The sequence below is a fragment of the Macrotis lagotis genome, chromosome 1, assembly GCF_037893015.1.
Source record: "Macrotis lagotis isolate mMagLag1 chromosome 1, bilby.v1.9.chrom.fasta, whole genome shotgun sequence".
Classification (NCBI taxonomy): Eukaryota; Metazoa; Chordata; class Mammalia; order Peramelemorphia; family Peramelidae; genus Macrotis; species Macrotis lagotis.
The window spans coordinates 930,195,317-930,218,893 of record NC_133658.1 but is presented as its reverse complement, the minus strand read 5'-3'; the positions used below and the strand labels follow the sequence as shown (position 1 = coordinate 930,218,893).

The 23,577-nt window shown below is 36.9% G+C and overlaps 1 protein-coding gene across 1 annotated transcript in view; it reads right to left on the bottom strand.

Annotated features, from left to right (window-relative positions):
• Positions 1–23,577, bottom strand: part of LOC141512451 (uncharacterized) — a 72,480-nt gene that overhangs the window by 40,478 nt on the left and 8,425 nt on the right. Inside the window, 3 exon segments of the mRNA XM_074221408.1 lie at positions 3,905–3,973; positions 7,250–7,376; positions 23,110–23,262. Of these exon segments, the coding sequence (XP_074077509.1) occupies positions 3,905–3,973; positions 7,250–7,376; positions 23,110–23,142 (229 nt within the window). The 5' untranslated portion in view covers positions 23,143–23,262.

Below are 23,577 nucleotides of genomic sequence, written 5' to 3'. Positions count from 1 at the left end.
TAAAATATACAGAGAACTGAGTCAAACTTTCAAAAAAAAAAGCCATTCCCCAATTGACAAATGGTCAAAGGATATGCAAAGGCAATTACAGATGAGGAAATCAAAGCAATCATAATCATATTGCTCCAAATAATTACTTATAAGGAAAATGCAAATTAAAGTATCTCTGAGATAACACCTCACAAGTTTCAGGCTGGCCAATAAGACCAGAAAGGACAATCATCAATGTTGGAAGGGATGTGGGAAATCTGGGACACTGATGCATTGTTGGTGGAGCTGTGAACTCATCCAACCTTTCTGGAAAGCAATCTGGAATAATGCCCAAAGGGCAACAAAAATGTGCGTGCTCTTTGATCCAGCAATACCACTAATGGATCTATACCATGAAGACATGATGAAAAAGGGTAAAAACATCACTTGTACAAAAATATTCATAGAAGTCCTGTTTGTGGTGGCCAAGAACTGGAATTTAAGTAAATGTCCTACAATTGGGGAATGGCTTAGCAAACTGTGATATATGTATGTCATGGAACACTATTTTTCTGTTAGAAACCAGCAGGGATGGGAATTCAGGGAAGCCTGCAAGGATTTACATGAACTGAGACTGAACAAGATAAGCAGAACCAGAAAAACGCTGTATACCCTTAACAGCAACATGGGGGTGATGATCAACCTTGATGGACTTGCTCATTCCATCAGTGCAACAACCAGGGACAAATTTGGGCTATCTTCAAAGGAGAATACCATCTATATCCACAGAAAGAATTGTGGAGTTTGAACAAAGACCAAAGACTATTACCATCAATTTAATTAAAAAAAACAACTATTATCTTACTTTTGTTATCTCATACTTTATTTTTCTTCCTTAAGGATATGATTTCTCTCTCATCACATTCAACTGAGATGAATGTAAACCATGAAAACAATGTAAAGAGCAACAGACTTCCTATTGTGTGAGGTGGGGGGAAGTCAGCAAGAATGGGGGGAAAATTGTGAAACTCAAAATAAATTAAATCTTTCTTTTTTCCTTTCTTTTTTTTTTTTTACAAGGCAAATGGGGTTAAGTGGCCTGCCCAAGGCCACACAGCTAGGTAATTATTAAGTGTCTGAGATCGGATTTGAACCCAGGTACTCCTGACTCCAGGACCGGTGCTTTATCCATTACGCCACCTAGCCTCCCCAAATTAAATCTTTCTTAAAAAAAAAAAGAATTAGTGGATAAAACAACAAATTATACAAAGAATTAATGATTTCATTCTAGATAATGACAATAATGAAATAGCATACCAAAACGATGCGATACATCCAAAGCAGCTGTCAGGGAATATATCTTTAAATGCTTACATTAATAAATTAGAGAAAGTGAAAATCAATGAACTAAACATACAACTAAAAAAGTTGACAATAATGATACAACATACCAAAACCTATGGGATACACTGAAGGCTGCTGTCAGGGGATATATATCTTTAAATTTACATGAATAAATTAAGAGAAAGAAAAAAATCAATGAACTAAATATGCAACTAAAAAATTAAGAGAAAGAATAAATTAAAAACGCCCAATTAAATACCAAAATAGAAATTCTAAAAATCAAAGAAGTTAATAAAATCTACAGCAAGAAAATTATTGAACTTATATATAAAATCAAGAGTTGGTTTTATGAAAAAACCCATAAAATTGATAAACCTCTGGTCAATTTGATTAAAAAAATTTAAGCAGAGGCAGCTAGGTGGTGCAGTAGATAGAGCATCCACCCTGCAGTCAGGAGGACATGAGTTCAAATCCAGCCTCAAGACATTACCTAGCTGTGTGGCCTTGGGCAAACCAATTAACCCCACTGTCTCCCAAAAATTAAAATAAATAAATAAATGAAAATAAAATAAGATAACAAAATTCCTGGCAACATAAATAAGAAAGATGAACTCAACACCAATGGAGAGGAAATTATAGTAATAATTTGGAATTATATTGCCCAACTCTAATGCCAATAAATTTGACAATCTAAGTAAAATGGATGAATATTTACAAAAATATAAGTGGCCCAGATTAGATGAAAAGGAAATTAATTACCTTTGAAAAAATATCGAACAGGCCATTATTGAACTCCCTAAGAACAAATCTCCAGGGCCAGATGGATTCACAAGTGAATTCTATAAAACATTTAAGGAATTGGCTCCAATTCTATATAAACTCTTTGGAGAGGCAGCTAGGTAATGCAGTAGATAGAGCACTGGCCCTGGAGTCAGGAATACCTGAGTTCAAATCCAGCCTCAGATACTTAATAATTACCTAGTTGTGTGGCCTTGAGAAATCCACTCATTTGCATTTCAAAAAAAAAAAAACTAAACTAAATAAATGAAATAAAAAAATAAACTCTTTGGAAAAATAGGTGAAGATGAAACTCTGACTCTTTCTATGATAGCAATATGGTGCTGATACCTAAACCAGGAAGAGTTAAAAACAGAAAGGAAATTACACACCTATCTCCCTGATGAATATAGATGCCAAAATCTTAATGGATGCTGAAAAAGCTTTTGCCAAAATACAGCAACCCATTCCTACTAAAAACACTAGAGTGCAAGAATAAATGCATTGTTCTTTAGAATACTAAGCAGTATCTATCTGAAACCATCAGCAAGCAATATATGCAATGGGGATAGCCTAGAGGCATTCCCAATAACATCAGGGGTGAAACAAGGATGCACATCATCAACATTACTATTCAATATTGTATTAGAAATGTTGTAAGGGAAGAAAAAGAAATGGGGTGAATTGGGTGAATCCCAATACATTTTTTGAGGTGGTTAAGAAACGGGATTCTAAAAGCAACAGATGTTGGAAGATTCTGCTCTACACTGGGGTCAAAGCTGTTCCCTACATGGATCAGATTCTCTGAAATTGAGACTTTCATCATATTAGCTAAGACTACAAGGTCCTGCTATCTTCTTGGGTCATCACTTCCTCAGTCATTTCTCAATATATGAGCATAACCTTGGTTTCCAGTGTCCTTATTATAACAACAATAAATAGCACTCATAACCATTTCTTGTGTAGTGTGGGTTTTCACTCTTCCTTTGATCTCTTTAGTTTAGAGGTCTCCTTGCAATAATCACTGAATCAAGGAGATAGAGAGGAATGCCTTGGAGGCATAATTGCAACATGTATTACGCAATAAGACACATTCCTTCCGTTTCAATATTATGTGAGCCATTATACCAAAACTGTTTCTTATGAACAAGTAGTTGGGATCTTCCTTGTAATGTTCTGTGCCTCGTCCTATTTTCTATGGGGAAACTGGTCGCATTCCCCCATTTTAATGACAATTTATGCCCAGAATGCTCAATCTGGCATCTCTGAAGAACAAGCTCAAACCCCACCTTCTTCCATTAGATTCTTCCAGGTCCCTTAATCTTCCTTCACTTATCTGGTTCTATTTGATCCTTGATAAAAGATGTCTTACAGAATTGGGTAACTTATCTTTCCCAACAGCATGTGAACTCCTTGAGAAAAGGGAATCTCCTTATGTCTTAGAAAGGGTCTGGCATATCATAGCTACTTAATAAATGCTTGCTGATTTATAAAAGGTCTAAGAAAGACTTCATATGAGACATCAGCCCTCTCTAAATAACTGCAGGGGAGTTCAATGCTCCAAAATGGCCAGCAAAGACTTTGAATGGAATCACTGAAGTCTCACTAGAAGCAAAATGAGAGTTCATGGAGTCCAAGTCTGTCATTTAACAAATGATGAAACTGAGACTGAGAGATGCGATGACTGCCCAGGATCTCACTGCTAAGAAAGTATCTGAAAGGAATAACAAGTCAGGTCTTGCAAACCCCAAAACTACAAATTCTTTCCTGTCACATCCAGAAGCCACCTGGGTACAGTTGTATCCTCACTCACCTGGAGAGGAGATCCTCAGACCCTCTTGCTCTAAGTAGATGAACAAATTTTCTCTGGAAACTGGAAGTCCTGGAGATGGAAAATGAATTAGGAATGAGGATGAGGAGAAAATTGTAATTTACTCCTCATTGGGGAAGACAGAATGTAAGCAAGAATCACAAAGTGATCAAAGTGATGGGCGACTAGGTGGCATAGTGGATAAAGCACTGGCCCTGGAGTAAGGAGTACCTGGGTTCAAATCCAGGCTCAGACACTTAATAATTACCTAGCTGTGTGGCCTTGGGCAAGCCACTTAACCCCATTTGCCTTGCAAAAACCTAAAAAAAAAAAGTTGTCAAGGAAGGTTATTGATAGGAGCTTTGAGGGTTATGAGAAGTGGGGTGGTGGACAAAAGAAAATGTGGCCTCAACTTGGAATCAGCAAATTCCAACTTTGTCTACCACCCTCATAGAGCAATAGCCACCTTCCACTCTTTTCTTTGGCTAGAAATTAGAAGAAGCTAATAAGTGGAGGGATCTCTGGGCCTGGAGCCAAGAAGACCTGAGTTCAAATCTGATCTCAGAAATTTACTAGTTGTGAGTCCATGGACAAATCATTTCATCTTTGTTTCCCTCCAAGTCCCAAACTATCCAATGGAGGTAATAGTAGCAACAGAACCAAAAAGTGTGAGGATCATGTCAGATGACCTCCATCATGAAAAGCATTAACCATGGGGCCAGGCTAATAGTAGATATGTAGAAGTCCCTTTTTCCTCACTTTTCTATCCTTGCATCACTATGTAAATCTGGGAGAAGTTTTTTTTGGTTTTTTTTTAAAAGATTTTTCAGGGCAATGGGGTTAAGGTGGCTTGCCCAAGGCCATACAGCTAGGTAATTATTAAGTGTCTGAGGTCGGATTTGAACCCAGGTACTCCTGACTCCAAGGTTGGTGCTCTATCCACTGCACCACCTAGCTGACACCTGGGAGATGTTTGAAAGGACAAGGATATACTTTGTTTCCATTTTTAATCATTTCTTTCTTTCTTTCTTTTTTTTTAGGTTTTTGCAAGGCAAATGGGGTTAAGTGGCTTGCCCAAGGCCACATAGCTAGGTAATTAATCATTCTGTTTTTGAATAATTAATATCTAAAGCCATCCCTGGAACCCTAGAATTTTTCTTAGAGTAACCCCAACAGCAGTGAGTTACCAATTTAAAGTTGTTAACAAAAAGAAAGTTTTCTGGCAAAAAACTTCGCCAAGAAGGAGGCTCCTTGCACAGCCCTTCCTGTACATTCTATGCTGAGAGACTTTACAGACAAAATTCATGTTAAGGCAGAGGATAAACTTACATTGCCTAAGACTATCCCTATTCTAAGATTCAGTATCCACAAAGGAAATTCGAGTTCCCTAGTCCACAACAAAAACAACTCTCCTAGGAAAACCAGGAGATTCTTGTCTGTTCAACAAAGGAGGTCAGCAATATGGTCTTTTAAAAAAGTGATAAATAGAGGGAAGAAAAAAGATGGTGGTGTTAAGGCAGCATTTCCGGGGAACTCCTTACCCAGAGAACTCCAAAAGTCTAGCCAAAATGTAGAGGGACAGAACCCACTGAAAGTATGAGTGATACATTTTCCCAGTCCAAGATAAGTCAGAAGTTCCACAGGAAAGGTGTGTTTCACCATTACCAGGAGATGGAAAAAGCCCTGGTCGAAGCCCAGCCTGGGAACAGCTTGCAGGGGTGGGGAGAGAATCCTGCTAGAACAGAATGAGTGTGGAGTGAGGAACACTGGCTACAGAACTTGCAGCGAGAATCACCAGCCTGTACCTCCAGAGCTCAACCCATAAATGGTAAAGGGGTCAGGGGAGACTGTAGAAATTTCTCTGCTCTCCTGAGGTCAGGATTCTGCTGTTTGCCCACAATCAGTTTCAGGTTGCGTTTTGGGCTTGCACACTAAGATAGCCAAGCAGCGTCCTCCCTTACAACTCCAAGGCAGGAGTGCTGTGGTCACCTACATATCAAGCACAGGCAAGAGAACATAAGACCTTGGAAGAATAAAAGTCCTAGAGGGATGTCCTCCCCCCAAAAAACCCCAAAGCCTTGGGAGTACTGTAAATTAGTTTTGGGCAGAGGAAATGATTAAAAAACAGAAAAAGAAGAATCTGACTATAAAGAATTACTATAATCACATGGAAGATCAAAACACATGATGACAAAATTGAAGCTTCTGTATCCAAAACCTCCAAGAGATCTAGAAAATGGCTCCAGACTATGGATGTGCTCAAAAAAACTCTGAAAAGCAATTAAGGGAGGTAGAGGAAAAATTGGGAGGAGAAACGAGAGCAATACAGAAAAATCATGAAAACCAAATCAAAAGCTTAGTGAAAATAGGGGCAGCTAGGTGGTCTCTTTTCCTCTTTCAAGGGAAAAGATGGACTTTATTTTTTGGTTTTTGCAAGGCAAACGAGGTTAAGGGCTTGCCCAACGCCACATAGCTAGGTAATTATTAAGTGTCTGAGCCCGGATTTGAACCCAGGTACTCCTGACTCCAAGGCCAGTGCTTTATCCACTGTGCCACCTAGCCACACCCTGAAAGATGGACTTTCAATGAAACAGGGGACTTTCAAACTTTCCTATTGAAACGACCAGAGCTGAACAGAAAGTTTGGTCTCCCGGTACAGGACTCTGGTGAACCATAAAGGGGGTGGATGAGAAGGATTAACTATGAGGAACTTAATGATACTGAACTGTTTGTATTCCTACACGGGAAGATGATATTGATAACTCATATGAACTTTCTAATTTATAAGAGCTGTTAGAAGGAGCACATATAGACAGGGCACAGGAAGGAGAGGAATATAATGGTATAATATAGAAAAAAAATGGAGTCAATGGGTGATAAAGGAAAATACTGGGAGGAATGGAAAGGAGATGAAGAAGAAGCTAAGAAATTTCACATAAGAGTCAAGAGAAAGCTTTTTCAATGGAGTGGAAGGGGGGAAGGCAAGGGGGAATCAGTGAGCCTTCATTTTCAACAGAAATGGCTCAGAAAGGAAACAACATACTTCTCTGGTGGACTTATGATAAAGGAAGTGACTCACCCCGAGAGATAGAGCCAATGGAATCTGAACACAGACTGAAGTACATTTTTTTCATTCTCACTCACTAATCTTGATGTTTCTCATCTTCTGGCGGGGGGTTATGTTTTCTCATATAACAAAATTATTGTAATAATATAAAATAAATCTAGGGAAAATAAAAACTTTTTTTAAAAAAAGTGATGGATGCCATCAACCCTATAACTTAGGGAGGGAGTGAACACACTCCTACTAATGACAGACTTAAGTTACCATGGGGAAGTGGTCTTTACCCAGGAAGAGCAAGTTCTGAGCATTCTCCAGCATGACATCCTTGTGCAACTGCTTCTGAGCATCGTCTAACAGGTTCCACTCCTCTGGGGTAAAGTCCACAGCCACATCCGTGAATGTCACCACCACCTAAAACATCAAAACTCAGAAAACTTACAAGATGAAACAGACATCAGAATTGATCCAGGCCAATGCTCATCAATTTAAAGGAGAAAAATGAAGAGAGAAGGGATTTACCCAACAGTCAGCCCGTTGATATAATCAGAACCAACAGCTGGAATCTTGAAAAGTTCAATGAAATACTGAAAAATACATTTCATATTTTCCTTTGGAACAAAGTTGAGAAATGTCTTAATGTGAATTTCTACTATTGAACCACACAAAGTGTACATCAGAGAGAAATGAGGATATGGAGGAAAGAGAATAGATATGGTACTTCCATCAAAATCAGCATAAATGATATAGTAAGAAAATTTGATAAATTTGTAAAAAGCTATCAAGAAATGTATATTCTGGAGATCAAATGTATCCTATATATTGACAGAATAGAGGATGTAAAATATACAGATCATCTTCTAAATTCCTGAAATTAATTTTTATCTTAAGAAATATGGAATATTAATGCTATTAAAGAACTAAACTGAATGATATGAAACTGTATCCACCCAGTTGAAAGAGATAATTTTTACTATATTGAGAGCTTGAGTGAGCCCCAGAGTATTATGGGTCATAGTTAAAAATATTTTATATCTTGTCTCTATAATTGCTGTTATTTCTTTTCTCCCCTATCAAACATTGGTTTCTGTGTTTTTCTAATTACTTCCAATGGAGGACTTTAATGAACCATTTTTTGTAAGATTTTGCGTCTGATATTTTCCCCCTCCCCTCGATTGAGAGAAAGCAAGCTAATATAGGCTTTCATTTATGACCTTGCTAAACACAGATTCATATTGTGAGAGAACAATCAAATTTAAACAGAACAAAAAAAAGAGAGATTAAGAAATGTCATGATATTAAGAAAATTTTTAAAAAAACTGAAGATAATCAGCTTCATTCTTCATTTAAACTCCATAGTTCAATTTCTGAATTTTGAACATTACTCTTAAAATTCTCTTTGATGGGGCAGCTAGGTGGTGCAATGGATAGAGCACCAGCCCTGGAGTCAGGAGTACCAGAGTTCAAATCTTGCCTTTAGTCATTTAATAATTACCTAGCCGTGTGGCCTTGGGCAAGCCACTTAACCCCATTGCTCTTCTGGTTCTGCTCATCTCACTTGGCATCAGTTCATTTAAGTCTTTCCAGGGATTTCTGAAATCCAATCCCTCATTATTTCTTATAGAACAATAGTATTTCATCACAAATTGTTCAGCTATTCCCAAAGTAAAGAACATAAGGTTCTTTATGCATCAAAAGGTATGCAAAGTTTATAGTCCTTTGGGCATTACTTCATACTGTTCTCCAGAAAGTTTGGATCAGTTTACAAAAACCTTTTCTAAAATGGGGATATTTAAGGATCCCATTTTCTCTTCTTTTATCCTGTAGTTTGTATATTTGTAAATTTAACATTTTGCCTAAGATTTTCAAACTAATTAGCATATAGTTGAACAAAACAGTTCTTAATACACTTATTTCTTCATTGGTGTTGAATTCACTTTTTACATTTTCAATACTCGTTTTCTTTTATTGGTATTGAATTTGTTTTTCATTGTTGTATTATTAATCAAATAAACTAAAATTTAATTCATTTTATTATTTATTCATGAAACCAACTCAGGTTTATTTATTAATTCCACAGTTTTTCCTTCCTTTTTTTTTCAGGTTTTTGCAAGGCAATGGGGTTGAGTGGCTTGCCCAAGGCCACACGGCTAGGTAATTATTAATTGTCCGAGACCAGATTTGAACCCAGGTACTCCTGACTCCAGGGCTGGTGCTTTATCCACTGCGCCACCTAGCCACCCCCTTTCCTTCCTTTTGATGTATTAATTTCTAATTTTCAGAATGTTTAATTTATTCTTTATCTTATTTTTCAGTTGCATTCCCAGTTCATTGATTTTCCTGTTATCTATCTTATTCATGTAACCATTTAGAGATAAAATAATTCCCCTAATAACTGCTTTGGCTATCTCCCATAAGTTTTATATGATGTCTGATTATTGTTATTCTCTTAGATGAAATGATTAATTCCTTTTACGATTTCTTCTTTGATTCACTCATTCTCCAAGTCTAGCTTATTTAGTTTCCAATTAGCTTCAGGTCTATCTCTCCACAGCCCTTCAGATTGGATGTGATTTTCATTGCATCATGGTCAGGAAAGGGTACATTCAATATTTCTGCATTCCTGCATTTGATTAAGAGAAATTTATGTCCTAATAAACTGTCAATGGTTGTGTAGGTGCTACATACTGCAGAAAAATATATTTCTTTCCAACCTAATTCAATTTTCTTTACCAGGAAATCAAATATAAGTTTTTTTTAATGTTCTATTTACCTCCTTAATATCCTTCTTGTTTATTTTATGGTTAGATTTATCTAATTCTCAGGGAGATTGAGATACCCCATTAGTAGAAGTATGTTGTCTATGTCTTCCTGTAACTCAATTAGCCTCTCATCTAAGAACTTAGTTGCTGCATTGCTTCATATGAACATCAATAGCACTGAAATTACTTCACTGTCTCCAGTATATTTTAGGAGGATATAATTTCCTTCCTTATCCCTTTTAACGAGTTCTATTTTTGCATCTGCATTCTCAGAGATAAGGATTGCTACCCTTGCTTTTTCAACTTCATGTGAAGTATAATATATTCTATTCTAATCTTTTGTTTCCTCTCTGTGTCTCTTATTAACTTGAAATGTGGTTCTTGTATGAAGAATATTATAGGAGTTTGGTTTTTAATATACTCTGTGATCCACTTCCATTTTATGGGGGCCTTCATCCTATTCACATTCGGAGTTTTAATTACTATAAATATAGTAATGATAATTACTTTATTATCCTTCATGTTATCTCATCTCCATATGTATTTTTCCCTCCCTTTCCCTCCAAAATCTGTTAAGAGGTTTAATTCATGTTGGTTCTGAAGGAAAGCCAGAAGAATTTTAGAGCTTGCCTGACTTCTCTATGGAGTCTTGGCCCAATTTTAACAAAGAGCTAAAATCAGGTCACAGAGCAAATGAGCAAACAACAAAAGAAAAAAAAGTGACCATAAACAATTACTATGATCATCAGGAAAAACAAAACAGATATGCAGATGAAGATGAGAAAGTCAAAGTTTCTACATCCAAAGCCTTAAAGAAAAATATCAACTGGTCTCAGTTAATAAAAGAGCACAAAAAGGATTTTGAAAATCAAGTAAGGGAGATGTCAGACTTGGTCAAATGGAAAAACAAGCACAAAAACCCCAAAGACAGAAGAATGTCTTAAAAAACAGAATTGACCAAATAGAAAAGGAGATACAAAAGCTGACTGAAGAAAACTATTCCTTAAAATATAAAATTGAGCACAGGGAAGCTGATGACTTTCTGAGCAAACATGAAATAATACAACAAAACAAAACAAAACAAAAGATAAAGAAAAACTAGAACATATGCAAGTTCTCACTGGATAAATAACCAACCTGGGAAATTCAGGAAACACAATTTTAAATTAATGGCCAATCTGAAAGCCATGAACAAAAAAAAAAAGAGCATAGATTTAATTTCCCAAGAAATAAGCAAGGAAAACAGCCCTATATTCTCAGAGTAGAGAGTTGAATACAAATTGAAAGAATCCACAGATGACCCACCTGAAAGAGATCTCAAAATGAAAATTGCCAAGATTATTATAGCCAAATTTTAGAGATCCAAAGGCAAGGAGAAAATATAGCAAGCAGCTAAAAAGAAACAATTCAATTCTCGTGGAACTACAATCAGAATTATAGAAGATTTAGCAGCTTCTATAATATGGCACTGTAGGGCTTAGAATGTGATGTTCCAGAAGGCAAAAGAGCTTGGTGTACAAGCAAGAATCAATGAACCAGCAAAACTGAACGTACCCTTTGGGGGAAAAAGATGAACATTCAAAGAAACAGGGAACTTTGAAGTTTTCCTGACGAAAAGTTCAGAGCTGAAAAGAAAATGTGATCTTCAAATATAATACTCAAGAGACTTGGGAAAGTTAAATCATAAAGGACTTAATGATGCTGAACTGCTTATATTCCTGCATGGGAAGATGTTACTGATAACTCATATGAATTTCCTCACCTATAAGGGCAGTTAGTAGAAGCATATACAATATCAAGGTACAGTTGGGAAATGAATATGAAGGGGTAATATATTAAAAAGATGGTGTTAAGAACTGCAGGAGGGAGCGGCTAGGTGGTGCAATGGATAGCGCACTGGCACTGGAGTCAGGAGTACCTGAGTTCAAATCTGTCCTCAAACACTTAATAATTACCTAGTTGTGTGGCCTTGGGCAAGCAACTTAACCCCATTGCCTTGCAAAAAAAAAAATCCTTAAAAAAAAACCTAAAAAAAAAAAAGAAATGGAGAGGAGACTTCTGGCCAAGATGGTGGAGAAAAGGCACAATGCTAAAGTCTCCTGATCTTCCTTCATATATGATATGAAACAAACCTCTTATTGGAAATCGGATATATAAAAAACCCAGAAAGAAAAGCTAGAAGAAGAACATCTACCACCTCAAGCTTTCTCTTCCATGATCATGGGTGACTCTGGGTACAGAGGGCAGACTCTGCCAGGAAGAGAGTTCAGGGCAAGAGTTGGAGAGAGCCTGAGAGTGGGAATAGCTTGATTGGACACATGGGCCAACTAGGGAGCAGAGGCATTGCTTGTGGCACTGATGGTCTGGAATTTTCCAGAAGGGCTGGAGGGGATTTCCAGTGCAGGAGAGCTGTAGACAAGGATCCCTGGGCTCTCCTCTGGTCAGGATGAACTCAAGAGTCCATACCTTCATTTCAGCTGAAGTCTCTTCCCAGAGCTAACACAAATATAGCCCACCTAGATCCCAGGCTCAAGTGAAAGCAATAAAGCCACTTCAGCTATACAGAGAGCAATTATCTTGCCCTAGGGCAAAGCCTACCACTGTTCAATGATAAAAGTATTCAGCAATTTCAACTATACCCTCTCTAGGCCAAGGGAGAGGACCTCAATCATGGTTACAGAGACTCCAGGAAAAGTAAATCAGCACGCCCTAGTGGTCAGCTGGAGATATAACAATCCATAAGTAAAGCCTCTAGGGATGTCAAAATCAAACCTCTGTGAACCAGCCCCTCCCCCAACACAAGGTCTTAGGAAGAAAGGCCCACAGAAAAATTCCTAGAAAAAGACCCTAACTCAGAGAGACTTAGAACCTCTGAGGAGAATATGATTTGGACTCCAGCACAAAAATACTTCACTGAAGAAATCAGTAAGTTTAAAACTCAATTGGAAAATCTGAGAAAAAAAAAAGCCCAAGAGAAGATTAATATCTTGCAACAAGAAATCACATCATTAGAAAATACAATAGGACAAATGAAATAAGAAAATAATTCTTTCAGAATCTCAATTGGTCAAATGGAAAACTCTTTCCTTTTTTTTTTGTTAGGTTTTTGCAAGGCAAATGGGGTTAAGTGGCTTGCCCAAGGCCACATGGCTAGGTAATTATTAAGTGTCTGAGACCCAAATTTGAACCCAGGTACTCCTAACTCCAGGGCCAGTGCTTTATCCACTGCACCGCCTAGCCGCCCCATGGAAAACTCTTTCAAAAATAGAAATGACGAATTGGAAAAGGAGTTTCAAAAGGTAAATGAAGAAAATTCTTCTCTCAAAAAAGAATGGAGAACTTCCGGCCAAGATGGCGGAGAGAAGACAGGCACAGTTGTAAAGTCTCCTGATCTCTTCCCCATCTACCACATGAAACAAAACTAAACTATCTGTTTAGTGCCCTACCAATCAAAGTTCCAAAAAATTACTTTAACGAGTTAGAAAAAATTCTAAGTAAATTCATATGGAGAAATAAAAAGACAAGAATTGCCAGGAGCTTAATGAAAAAAAAGTACAAAAGAAGGTGGCTTAGCCCTACCAGACCTAAAATTATATTATAAAGCATCAGTCATCAAAATTGTCTGGTATTGGCTAAGAAATAGAGTGGTGGACCAGTGGAATAGACTAGGTGTAAAAGCAGGAGATGATTATAGTAATCTGCTGTTTGATAAACCCAAAGAGTCTGGCCATTGGGATAAAAACTCCCTCTTTGATAAAAGTTGCTGGGAAAATTGGAAGTTAGTAGGGAAGAAACTTAGATTAGACCAACGCCTCACACCCTTTACCAAGATAAGATCCAAATGGTTACAGGACTTAAGACATAAAAAATAATACTATAAGCAAATTAGAAGATCAAGGACTAGTCTACCTGTCAGATCTATGGAAAGGGGAACAGTTTATGACTAAGGAAGAGTTGGAGAACATTACCAAAAACCAATTAGATGATTTCGATTACATTAAATTAAAAAGCTTTTGCACAGATAAGACCAATGTAACCAAGATCAAAAGAAATGTAGTAAATTGAGAAAAGATCTTTACAACTAATGATTCTGACAAAGGACTCATTTCTAAAATATACAGAGAACTGAGTCATATTTTTAAAACAAAAAGCCATTCCCAATTGACAAATGGTCAAAGGATATGCAAAGGCAATTTGCAGATGAGGAGATCAAAGTAATCCATAGCCATACGAAAAAATGCTCTAAATCATTATTAGAGAAATGCAAATTAAAGCTTCTCTGAGGTACCACCTCACACCTCTCAGATTGGCCAGTATGACCAGGAAGGATAATGATCATTGTTGAAAGGGATGTGGGAAATCTGGGACACTATTACACTGTTGGTGGAGCTGTGAACTCATCCAACCCTTCTGGAGAGCTATTTAGAACTATGCCCAAAGGGCAACAAAAATGTACATACCCTTTGACCCAGCAATACCACTACTGGGTCTATACCCTGAAGAGATGAGGAAAAAGGGTAAAAACATTACTTGTACAAAAATATTTATAGCAGCCCTGTTTGTGGTGGCAAAAAATTGGAAATCCAGTAAATGTCCTTCAATTGGGGAATGGCTTAGCAAACTGTGGTATATGTATGTCATGGAATACTATTGTTCTATTAGAAACCAGGAGGAACGGGATTTCAGTGAAGCCTGGAGGGATTTGCATGAACTGATGCTGAGTGAGATGAGCAGAACTAGAAAAACACTGTACACCCTAACAGCAACATGGGAGTGATGATCAACCTTGAAGGACTTGCTCATTCCATCAGTGCAACAATCGGGAACAATTTGGGGCTGTCTGCAAAGGAGAGTACCATCTGTATCCAGATAAGGAGCTGTGGAGTTTCAACAAAGTACAAGGACTATTCCCTTTAATTTAGAAAAAAAAAACCAGATAGCTTATTGTCTGATCTTGTTACCTCTTAGACTTCTCTTTAAGGATATGATTTCTCTTTCATCACACCCAATTTGGATCAAGGTATAACATGGAAACAAAGACTGACAGAGTGCATTCTGTGGGGGGGGGGGGGAGGGAAGCAAGATTGGGGGAAAAATCTAAAACTCAAATAATATCTTTAATAAAAAATAAATTTAAGTTAAAAAAAAAGAAAAAAGAAAAAAACAACCAGTTCTCTTTTTAAATTTGATCTATATCATTAATATTTTCTCCATCACTTTCTTAAGTCTAGACAATCAATAAAATAAAATAAAAGCAATAAAAAAAAAAGAATGCAGTCTGTCGAAACTACTGACTTCATGAAACAGCAAAAGTCTGTTAAACAAAACCAAAAAGGGGCGGCTAGGTGGCGTAGTGGATAAAGCACCGGCCTTGGAGTCAGGAGTACCTGGGTTCAAATCCTGTCTCAGACACTTAATAATTACCTAGCTGTGTGGCCTTGGGCAAGCTACTTAACCCCATTTGCCTTGCAAAAAACCTAAAAAAAATACAAACAACCAAAAAACTGAAAAATGGCAAACACCTCATCAGCAAAACCACTGACTTAAAAATAAATCGAGGAAATATAACATAAAAATTATCTGAAAACATTGAAGAGAAAAATAGCCTGTACTTAATATTTCAGGATTTAGAGATGGAAAACTGACCTGGTATCATGGAACCAGAGGGCAAGATAGTTATTGAAAGAATACATCCATCCCCTTCAGAAAGAGACCCTAAAATAAAAAATTTTAAAAATGTTGTGGACAAATTCTAGAAGTACTAGATAAAAGAGGAAATCTTGCAAGCAGCCAAAGGAAAAAAACAACAACAACAATGTAGACACCAAGGAGCCACAGGAGGAATTATGAAGGACCTGGACACATCAACATTAAGTAAGGGATGGAAGGGTCTGGAATGAGATATTCCAAAGAGCAAGGGAGCTTGGAAGGCAGCCAAGAACCCACTATCCAGCAAAGCTGAATCTTCTCTTTCAGGGAAAAAGATGAACATTTAACAAAATGGGATACTTCAAACATTTCCTGATGAAAAGCCCAAAGCTAAATAGAAAATCTGGACATCAAACAGGAGGCTCAAGAGACACATGAAAATGTTTAAAAAAAAAGAAAGAAAAGAAAACCTAGATATGATAGACTTATGGAGGAAATTGAATGGGGATAGAAAGGAATATACTCATTTTCTTCTGCAGTATATGGCACTTAAACAAAATTTGACCATGTACTAAGGAATAAAAACCTAATGATCAATTGCATAAATGCAGAAATAGTGAATACATCTTTCTCAGATCAAAATGCAATAAATATTGTATGCAGTATTGGGTCAGGAAGAAATAGACCCAAAAGGCATTGTAAACTAAATAACCTCATTTTACAAAATGAGTGGATCAAACAACAAATTATAGAAAGAATCAATTTTTTCATCCTAGATGATGAAAATAATGAAACAACATACCAAAACTTATGGGATCCACTCAAGGTGGCAGTCAGGGGATATAGTATATCTTTAAATGCTTACGTGAATAAATTACAGAAAGAGGAAATCAATGAAAGAATATGCAATTAAAAAATTAGAGAAAGAATAAAATAAAAATTCCCAATTGAATACTAAATTAGAAATTCTAAAAATTAAAGAAATTTTAAAAATCAAAAGCAGAAATGAATAAATAAAACCAAGAGTTGATTTTATAAAAAAAAATAAAATTGATAAACCTCTGGTCAATTTCATTAAAAAAAGAAAAAAAAATCAAATTGCCAGTATAATAAATGAAAAGGTGAAGTCACCACAAATAAGGAGGAAATTAAAGTAATAATTCAGAATTATTTTGCCCAACTCTATGCCAAAAGATTTGACAATCTAAGTAAAATGGATGAATATTTAAAAAATATAAGTTGCCTAGGTTAAATGAAGAGGAAATTAAATACCTAAACAATGTTATTTCAGAAAAAGAAATTCAACAAGCCATTATTGAACTGCTTAAGTAAAAATCTCCAGGGGTGGCTAGGTAGTGCAGTGGATAGAGCACCAGCTCTGGAATCAGGCATACCTGAGTTTAAATCTGGCCTCAGACACTTAATACTTGATCAGCTGTGTGGCCTTGGGCAAGCCACTTAACTCCATTGCCTTGCCAAAAAAAAAAAAAAAAAAATCCTTAAAAGAAAAATCTCCAGGGTCTGATGGATTCACAAGTGAATTCTACCAAACAATTAAGGAACAAATGGTTCCAATTCTATATAAATTCACTGGAAAAATAGTTAAAAGACTAACAGCCAAACTCTTTCTATGACATCAATATGGTGATGATACCTAAACCAGGAAGAGTTAAAACAGAGAAAGAAAATTATATACCTATCTCTTTGATGGATATAGATGCAAAAATCTTAAATAAAATCTTAGCAAAATGACTACAACAAGTTATCACTAGGATTATATATTATGACCAAGTAGGATTTATCCCAGGAATCCAGGGTTGGTTCAATATTAGGAAAATTGTTAGTATAACTAATTATATCTATAACAAACCTATCAGAAACCATATGATTGTATCAATAGATGATGAAAAAGCTTTTGACAAAATAGAGCACACATTCCCAATAAAAACACTAGACAGTCCAGGAATAAATGGATTGTTCCTTAGAATAATAAGTAGTATCTATCTGAAACCATAACAAGCATCATATGCAATGGGGAGAAGCTAGAGGCATTCCCAATAACATCAGGGGTGAAAAAACGATGCCCATTATCACCACTACTACTAAATATTGCATTAGAAATGTTAGCTTAAGCAATAAGAGAAGAAAAAGAAATCGAATTAATTAAAATTGGGAAGTGGATACAGCACCAGCCCTGGAGTAAGGAGTACCTGAGTTCAAATCCAGTCTCAGACAATTACCTAGCTGTGTGGCCTTGGGCAAGTCACTTAACCCCATTGCCTTGCAAAAAAAAAGAAAAAGACTCTCTCTCAAACCCTACACCAGGATAAGATCAAAATGGATACAGGATCAAGACATAAAGAACAATATTATAAGCAAACTAGAAGATTAAGGAAGAGTTTACCTGTCAGATCTATGAAAAAGGAAGCAGTTTATAACAAAGGAAGAGATGGAGAACATCATTAAAAATAAATTACATAATTTTGATTACATTAAATCAAAAAGCTTTTGCATAGACAAAACCCCTGTAATCAAAATCAAAGAAATGTAATAAATTGAGAAACCTTTACAAGTAATATTTCTAACAAAGGACTCATTTCTAAAATATACAGAGAACTGAGTCAAATTTTCAAAAAAACAAGTCATTCCCCAATTGACAAATGCACAAAGGATATACAAAGGGAATTTACAGATGAGGAAATCACAGCTATCCATACTCACATAAAAAATTGCTCTAAATCATTACTTATTAGAGAAATGCAAATTAAAGCATCTCTGAGGCACCATCTCACACCTCTCAGACTGACCAATATGACCAGAAAGGACAATGATCAATGTTGGAAGGGATGTGGGAAATGAAGGGATGTGGGAAATCTGGGACTCTAATACATTGTTGGTGGAGCTGTGAACTCATCCAACCTTTCTAGAGAGCAATTTGGGATTATGCCCAAAGGGCAACAAAAATGTGAATACCCTTTGATCTAGCAATATGACTACTTGGTCTATACCATCAAGAGATTATGAAAAACGGTAAAAACATCACTTGTACAAAAATATTCATAGCAGCCCTGTTTGTGGTGGCAAAGAATTCGAAATTGAGTGAATGTCCACCAATTGGGGAATGGCTTAATAAATTGTGGAATACATATGTGATGGCACACTATTGTTCTATTAGAAACCAGAAGGAATGGGAATTCAGGGAAGCCTGGAAAGATCTGGATGAACTGATGCTGAGCCAGATGAGCAGAACAAGAAAAACATTGTACACCCTAACAAAAACATGGATATGATGACCATCCTTGGTAGACTTGCTCATTCCAATAGTGCAACAATCAGGCACAATTTGGGGGTATTTGTGATAGAGAATATCATCTGTATCCAGAGAAAGAATCTTGGGAGTTTGAACAAAGATCAAAGACCTTTAATTTAGGGGGGAAAAAATGTAACCTTACTATGTAATTTTTCTATGTCTTACACTTCATTTTTCTTCCTTTAAGGATATGATTTCTCCTTCATCACATTCAACTGAGATGAACATATAACAATGAAACAATGTAAAGACCAACAGAATGACTTGGGGGGGGGAGGAAGATTAGGTTAAGAAATGTAAAACTAAAAATAAATAAAATCCTCAAAAAAAGAATAAGCAGTATCTATCTGAAATTGTCAACAAGCATTATATTCAATGGGAATAAACTAGAGGCATTCCCAATAAGATCAGGATTCAAACAAAGATGCCCATTATCACTACTACTATTCAATATTGTACTAGAAATGTTAGCCTCAGTGATAAGAGAAGAAAAAGAAATTGAAGTAATTAACACTGGGAAGGAAGAGACAAAACTCTCACTCTTTGCAGATGACATGATGATATACCTAGAGAATCCCAAAAAATCATCTAAAAAAACCAAGCAGAAATAATTAGCAATTTAGCAAAGTCGCTGGATATAAAGTAAACCCTGATAAATCCTCAATATTTCTATAAATGACTAGCAAGATACAGCAGAAAGAGATAGAAAAAAGATACTACAGATACTACTTGATCTTAGCCAAAGGCCCTACAGGGCATGACATACCCAGACACATATACACACTTGGGTATAGAAATCTATCTTACCACAGAAGAAACTAGGCAGGCAAGGAGATGGAAGGAAGGGATGAAAGAGGTGAGAGAAGAGAGGGAAGATTGTGAGGAGTAGCAGTCAGCTGCAAAACCCTTTCAAGGAGGGAAAGGATGAGAGAGAGAGAGAGAGAGAGAGAGAGAGAGAGAGAGAGAGAGAGAGAGAGAGAGAGAGAGAGAGAGAGAGAGAGAATATAATAAATGAGGTTGTGAGGTTGGGGGAACAAGATAGAAGTTAAATACAAAAAACTGAACCAAGAATGTCAGACAAGGAGCTCATTTCTCAAACACAGAGAACCAAGTCAAATTTATAAAAATCAAGAGCCATTCCACAAATGTTTAAATGATCAAAAGATATGAAATTTTCAAATGAAGTTATCAAAGTTATCCATGGATATTTTTTTCTTCTTTTTTTTAAGGCAATGGGGTAAAGTGATTTGACCAAGGTCACACTGCTAGCTATTTATTAAGTATATGAGTCCACATTTGAACTCATGTTCTCCTGACTCCAGGGCTGGTGTACTAGAAATGGACATTAGAACAATTTATTAGCTTAGTTAATGGTTCACAAAGAGAAAGTCACAAATGTTGGTAAAATTAGATAATAATGTGCATGGTTGGAGGAGTTCTGAAATAATTAAACAATTCCAGAGAGTAATATGGAACTAAGCTCAAAGGACTATAAAACCATGTCTACCCTTTGACCTAGGAGTGCCACCATCAGAAGAGATGAAAAACACAAAGGAAAAAGACCTACAAGCATAAGGATATTTATAAAAGCTCTTTTCTTGTGGTGAGAAGCTGAATATTGAGGGAATTCCCATTAATTGGGGAATGATTAAATTATGGTATGTGATTATGCTGGGTAATCATTAAGTGTCTGAGGCCATATTTGAACTCATGGACTCCTGACTTCAAGGCCAGTGCTCTATCCACTACGCCCCCTAGCTGGGAAAGATATTATTTTGAGTTTTACTATTTTCCCTCCTATTTTTGCTCCCCCACAATGGAAGGCAGTTTGTTAGTTTTTTCATTGTTTCCATTAGATCCATTGATCTAAGCTGATTATGATGAGAAATCATATCCTTAAGGAAGAAAAATAAAGTGTAAGAGTAGCAAAATTGCATAATGAGATAATGGGGTTTTTTCTTCCCGAAACTGAAGATAATAGACTTTGTTCTTTGTTCAAACTCCACAATTCTTTTGCTGGATATAGATGCTATTCTCCATTACAGATAGCCCCAGATTGTCCCTGATTGTTGCCCTGATGGAATGAGCAAGTCCATCAAGGTTGATGATCATCACCCCCATGTTACTGTTAGGGTCGACAACATTCTTCTGGTTCTGCTCAACTAGATGAGCATCATTTCATCCAATTCCTTCCAGGCTTCCCTGAATTCCCATCCCTCTGAGTTTCTAATAGAACAATAGTGTTCCATCACATACATACACCATAAGCCATTCCCCACTTGAAGGACATTCACTTAATTTTGAATTCTTTGCCACCACAAACAAGGAGTCTATGAATATTTTTGCACAAATGATGTTGCTACCCTTTTTCATCATCTCTTCAGGTAAAGATCCAGTAGTGGTATTTTTGGATCAAAGGGTATGCACATTTTTGTTGCCCTGTGGGCATAATCCCAAATTGCTCTCCAGAAAGGTTGGATGAGTTCACAGCTCCACCAACAATGCATTAGTTACCCAGAGTTCCCACATCCCTTCCAACATTGTAGAACCATTTGCAAAAACAATTTGGAAGCATGCCCAAAGGTTAATAAAACTGGCAATAGGAAGCAGGAATATCTCTACAAATTCTGTTTCCCGAAAATGATTAGGGAAGGCACAGAATGTATGTGATCTCAAATATTCTTATCAGCTCTCTTTGTGTTCTAAAGAACAGGATATTTTGGAAATGCCCATCAATTGGGGAATGGCTAAACAAGTTGTGGGATAAGATTCAAATGGAATGTGTATAAGAAATGATGAACATAGTGATTTTTTGAAAAGATGGAAAGACCTGAATGAAAAAATGAAGAGTGAAATGCATATAACCAGAACATTGTAGATAGTAGAACAATATTGTATGAAGAATGACTTTGAGGGGAAAGATTATTAACATTCAAATTAAATAAAAAGATGCTTTCAGGATCCACAGAAAGAACTGATAGGAAGAATTCATGAAATAATAGTACACATATAATTTCTATTTGTGTATAGGGACAGACATCTTTGAAGAGAAGAGGGGGGGAAGAAAAAAGACAAGGGGAAAGAAATTTGAATGATAAAGCCTTACATAGTGTTTCTGATATTTTATATGCAATTAAATGTTTGATTATGTCATGGAAACAGTTGTTTTATTTCATATATAAAAAATGAAAAACTATTCTTTAGATAAATGACATTTTTATCATAAGACACTTGTAAAAATTTGTTTCCCAGATTTCACTTTTCTGTCTAATATTGTTTATGTTAGTTTTATGTGGCCAACAACCATTTAAGATAATCAAAATAAGTCATTTCATGTTTTATTTTGATTTTTTTTATTTTTTTCAAGGCAATGAGGTCAAGGGACTTGCCCAAGGTCATATAGATATGTAATTAAGGGTCTGAGGTCAAATTTGAACTCAGGTCCTCCTGACTCCAAAGCATGTGCTATATCCACCGCGCCACCTAGCTGCCCCCATTTTATGTTTTACAACATTTCCTATGCCTTTGATTGTGAATTCTTCCCTAAATGGAAATCTGAGAGGTATACTGTAACTTCTGTGCTAATTTGTTTATGGAATCATATTGTATAGTGAAATCCTGCAGTCATTTAGAGTTGAATTATTAGATCCTCTCTTTTTGATACAGGGAAAAGATGCAGAGTTGTGAATTCCCAGAAACAAAATCTGTTAAAAGGGGTGGAGGTTCCCTTCTTCAGATTTTGCCTCTCTTGGATACTATTGATTGTATCCTGTCTCTTGTTGAACCTGTAGCTTGTATCTTATCCCCCATTTCCTCATTCACCTAACTTTGGCCTGAACCCTGGCAGGCAGGAAATGATGTATTACAAATGGACACCAAGTACCTTGAGACAGGAATGACTAATAATTAGATTGCCATTGGAAGTCACCTGCTCCAAGGGTAAAAGACCACTCTCAAGTTGCACCCTGTGTCTAGCCTACAATGGAGGGTTATTTAACAGGCAGCACTGAAGCTCCTAGTTCTCTAGCTCCTTCTGGCCTCCCTTCTAGAAGGATAGGCCTTCCTCTGGCTCCTCCTTAAACCATGTGGAGTTCCATAGGCTTCATCATGTACCTGGTTCACCCAAGTCTCAGGCCTGCCTGCCCTCTCTCTTCCTTTCCAGAATTCAGCTGAGCCTGCCGGCTGACCTGCCAAGATGAATGAGCAATCCACCAGGCTTTTCTTAAGTATTGTAACTTCTTTAATAAATCTCTATTTTTTTTTACACCCGATTCTCCACAGGCAATAATTGAACTCAAGAAGCTGCTACATTGTGATAGCCAATAGGTATAAAAACCCCAATTGAGGATTCTATCTGGGGCTTGGTTCTCTCTAATCAAACCCTTCCCCTCCCCCTGATGTTGATCTGTGGACACACTGCACTTACTTGTGGTGGAGGGCTATGTCTCCCAGGGGCCATTCCCTCTGCTCTGGTCTCTCTGCTGGGGCCAGGCCTGGGTCGATGCAGATTGGGCTGAGGAGGGAGAAGGATCCCAGAAAGGATGAAGTCTTTCTTTTACTTCCTGGGCAAGAGGCTGACCTATAGGGATATATACAGAGATTAGGGCCCACAGTAACTGGCTCTCTCCTCAGGGGAGAGACTCTAAGGAAAGGAGAAAGACAAAAGGTAGAATGAGGTTTGGAGAGCAGCTGGTCCCACCCTCTTAAGTCTCTCCTTCCATCCCAGTCCCCTTCACCAAGATCCAGGAGGCAATCAGGAAAGATTAAAGGTAGTGGCCCCCCAGATGGGATCAGATCAGTCTCAGTGGATCCTGATCAGAACTCTCCTTTTCACTGACCCTCTGCCCTCCTTTGCAGCCAAGTGCAAAAGTGAAATTAAGACTGAGAAGTAGGT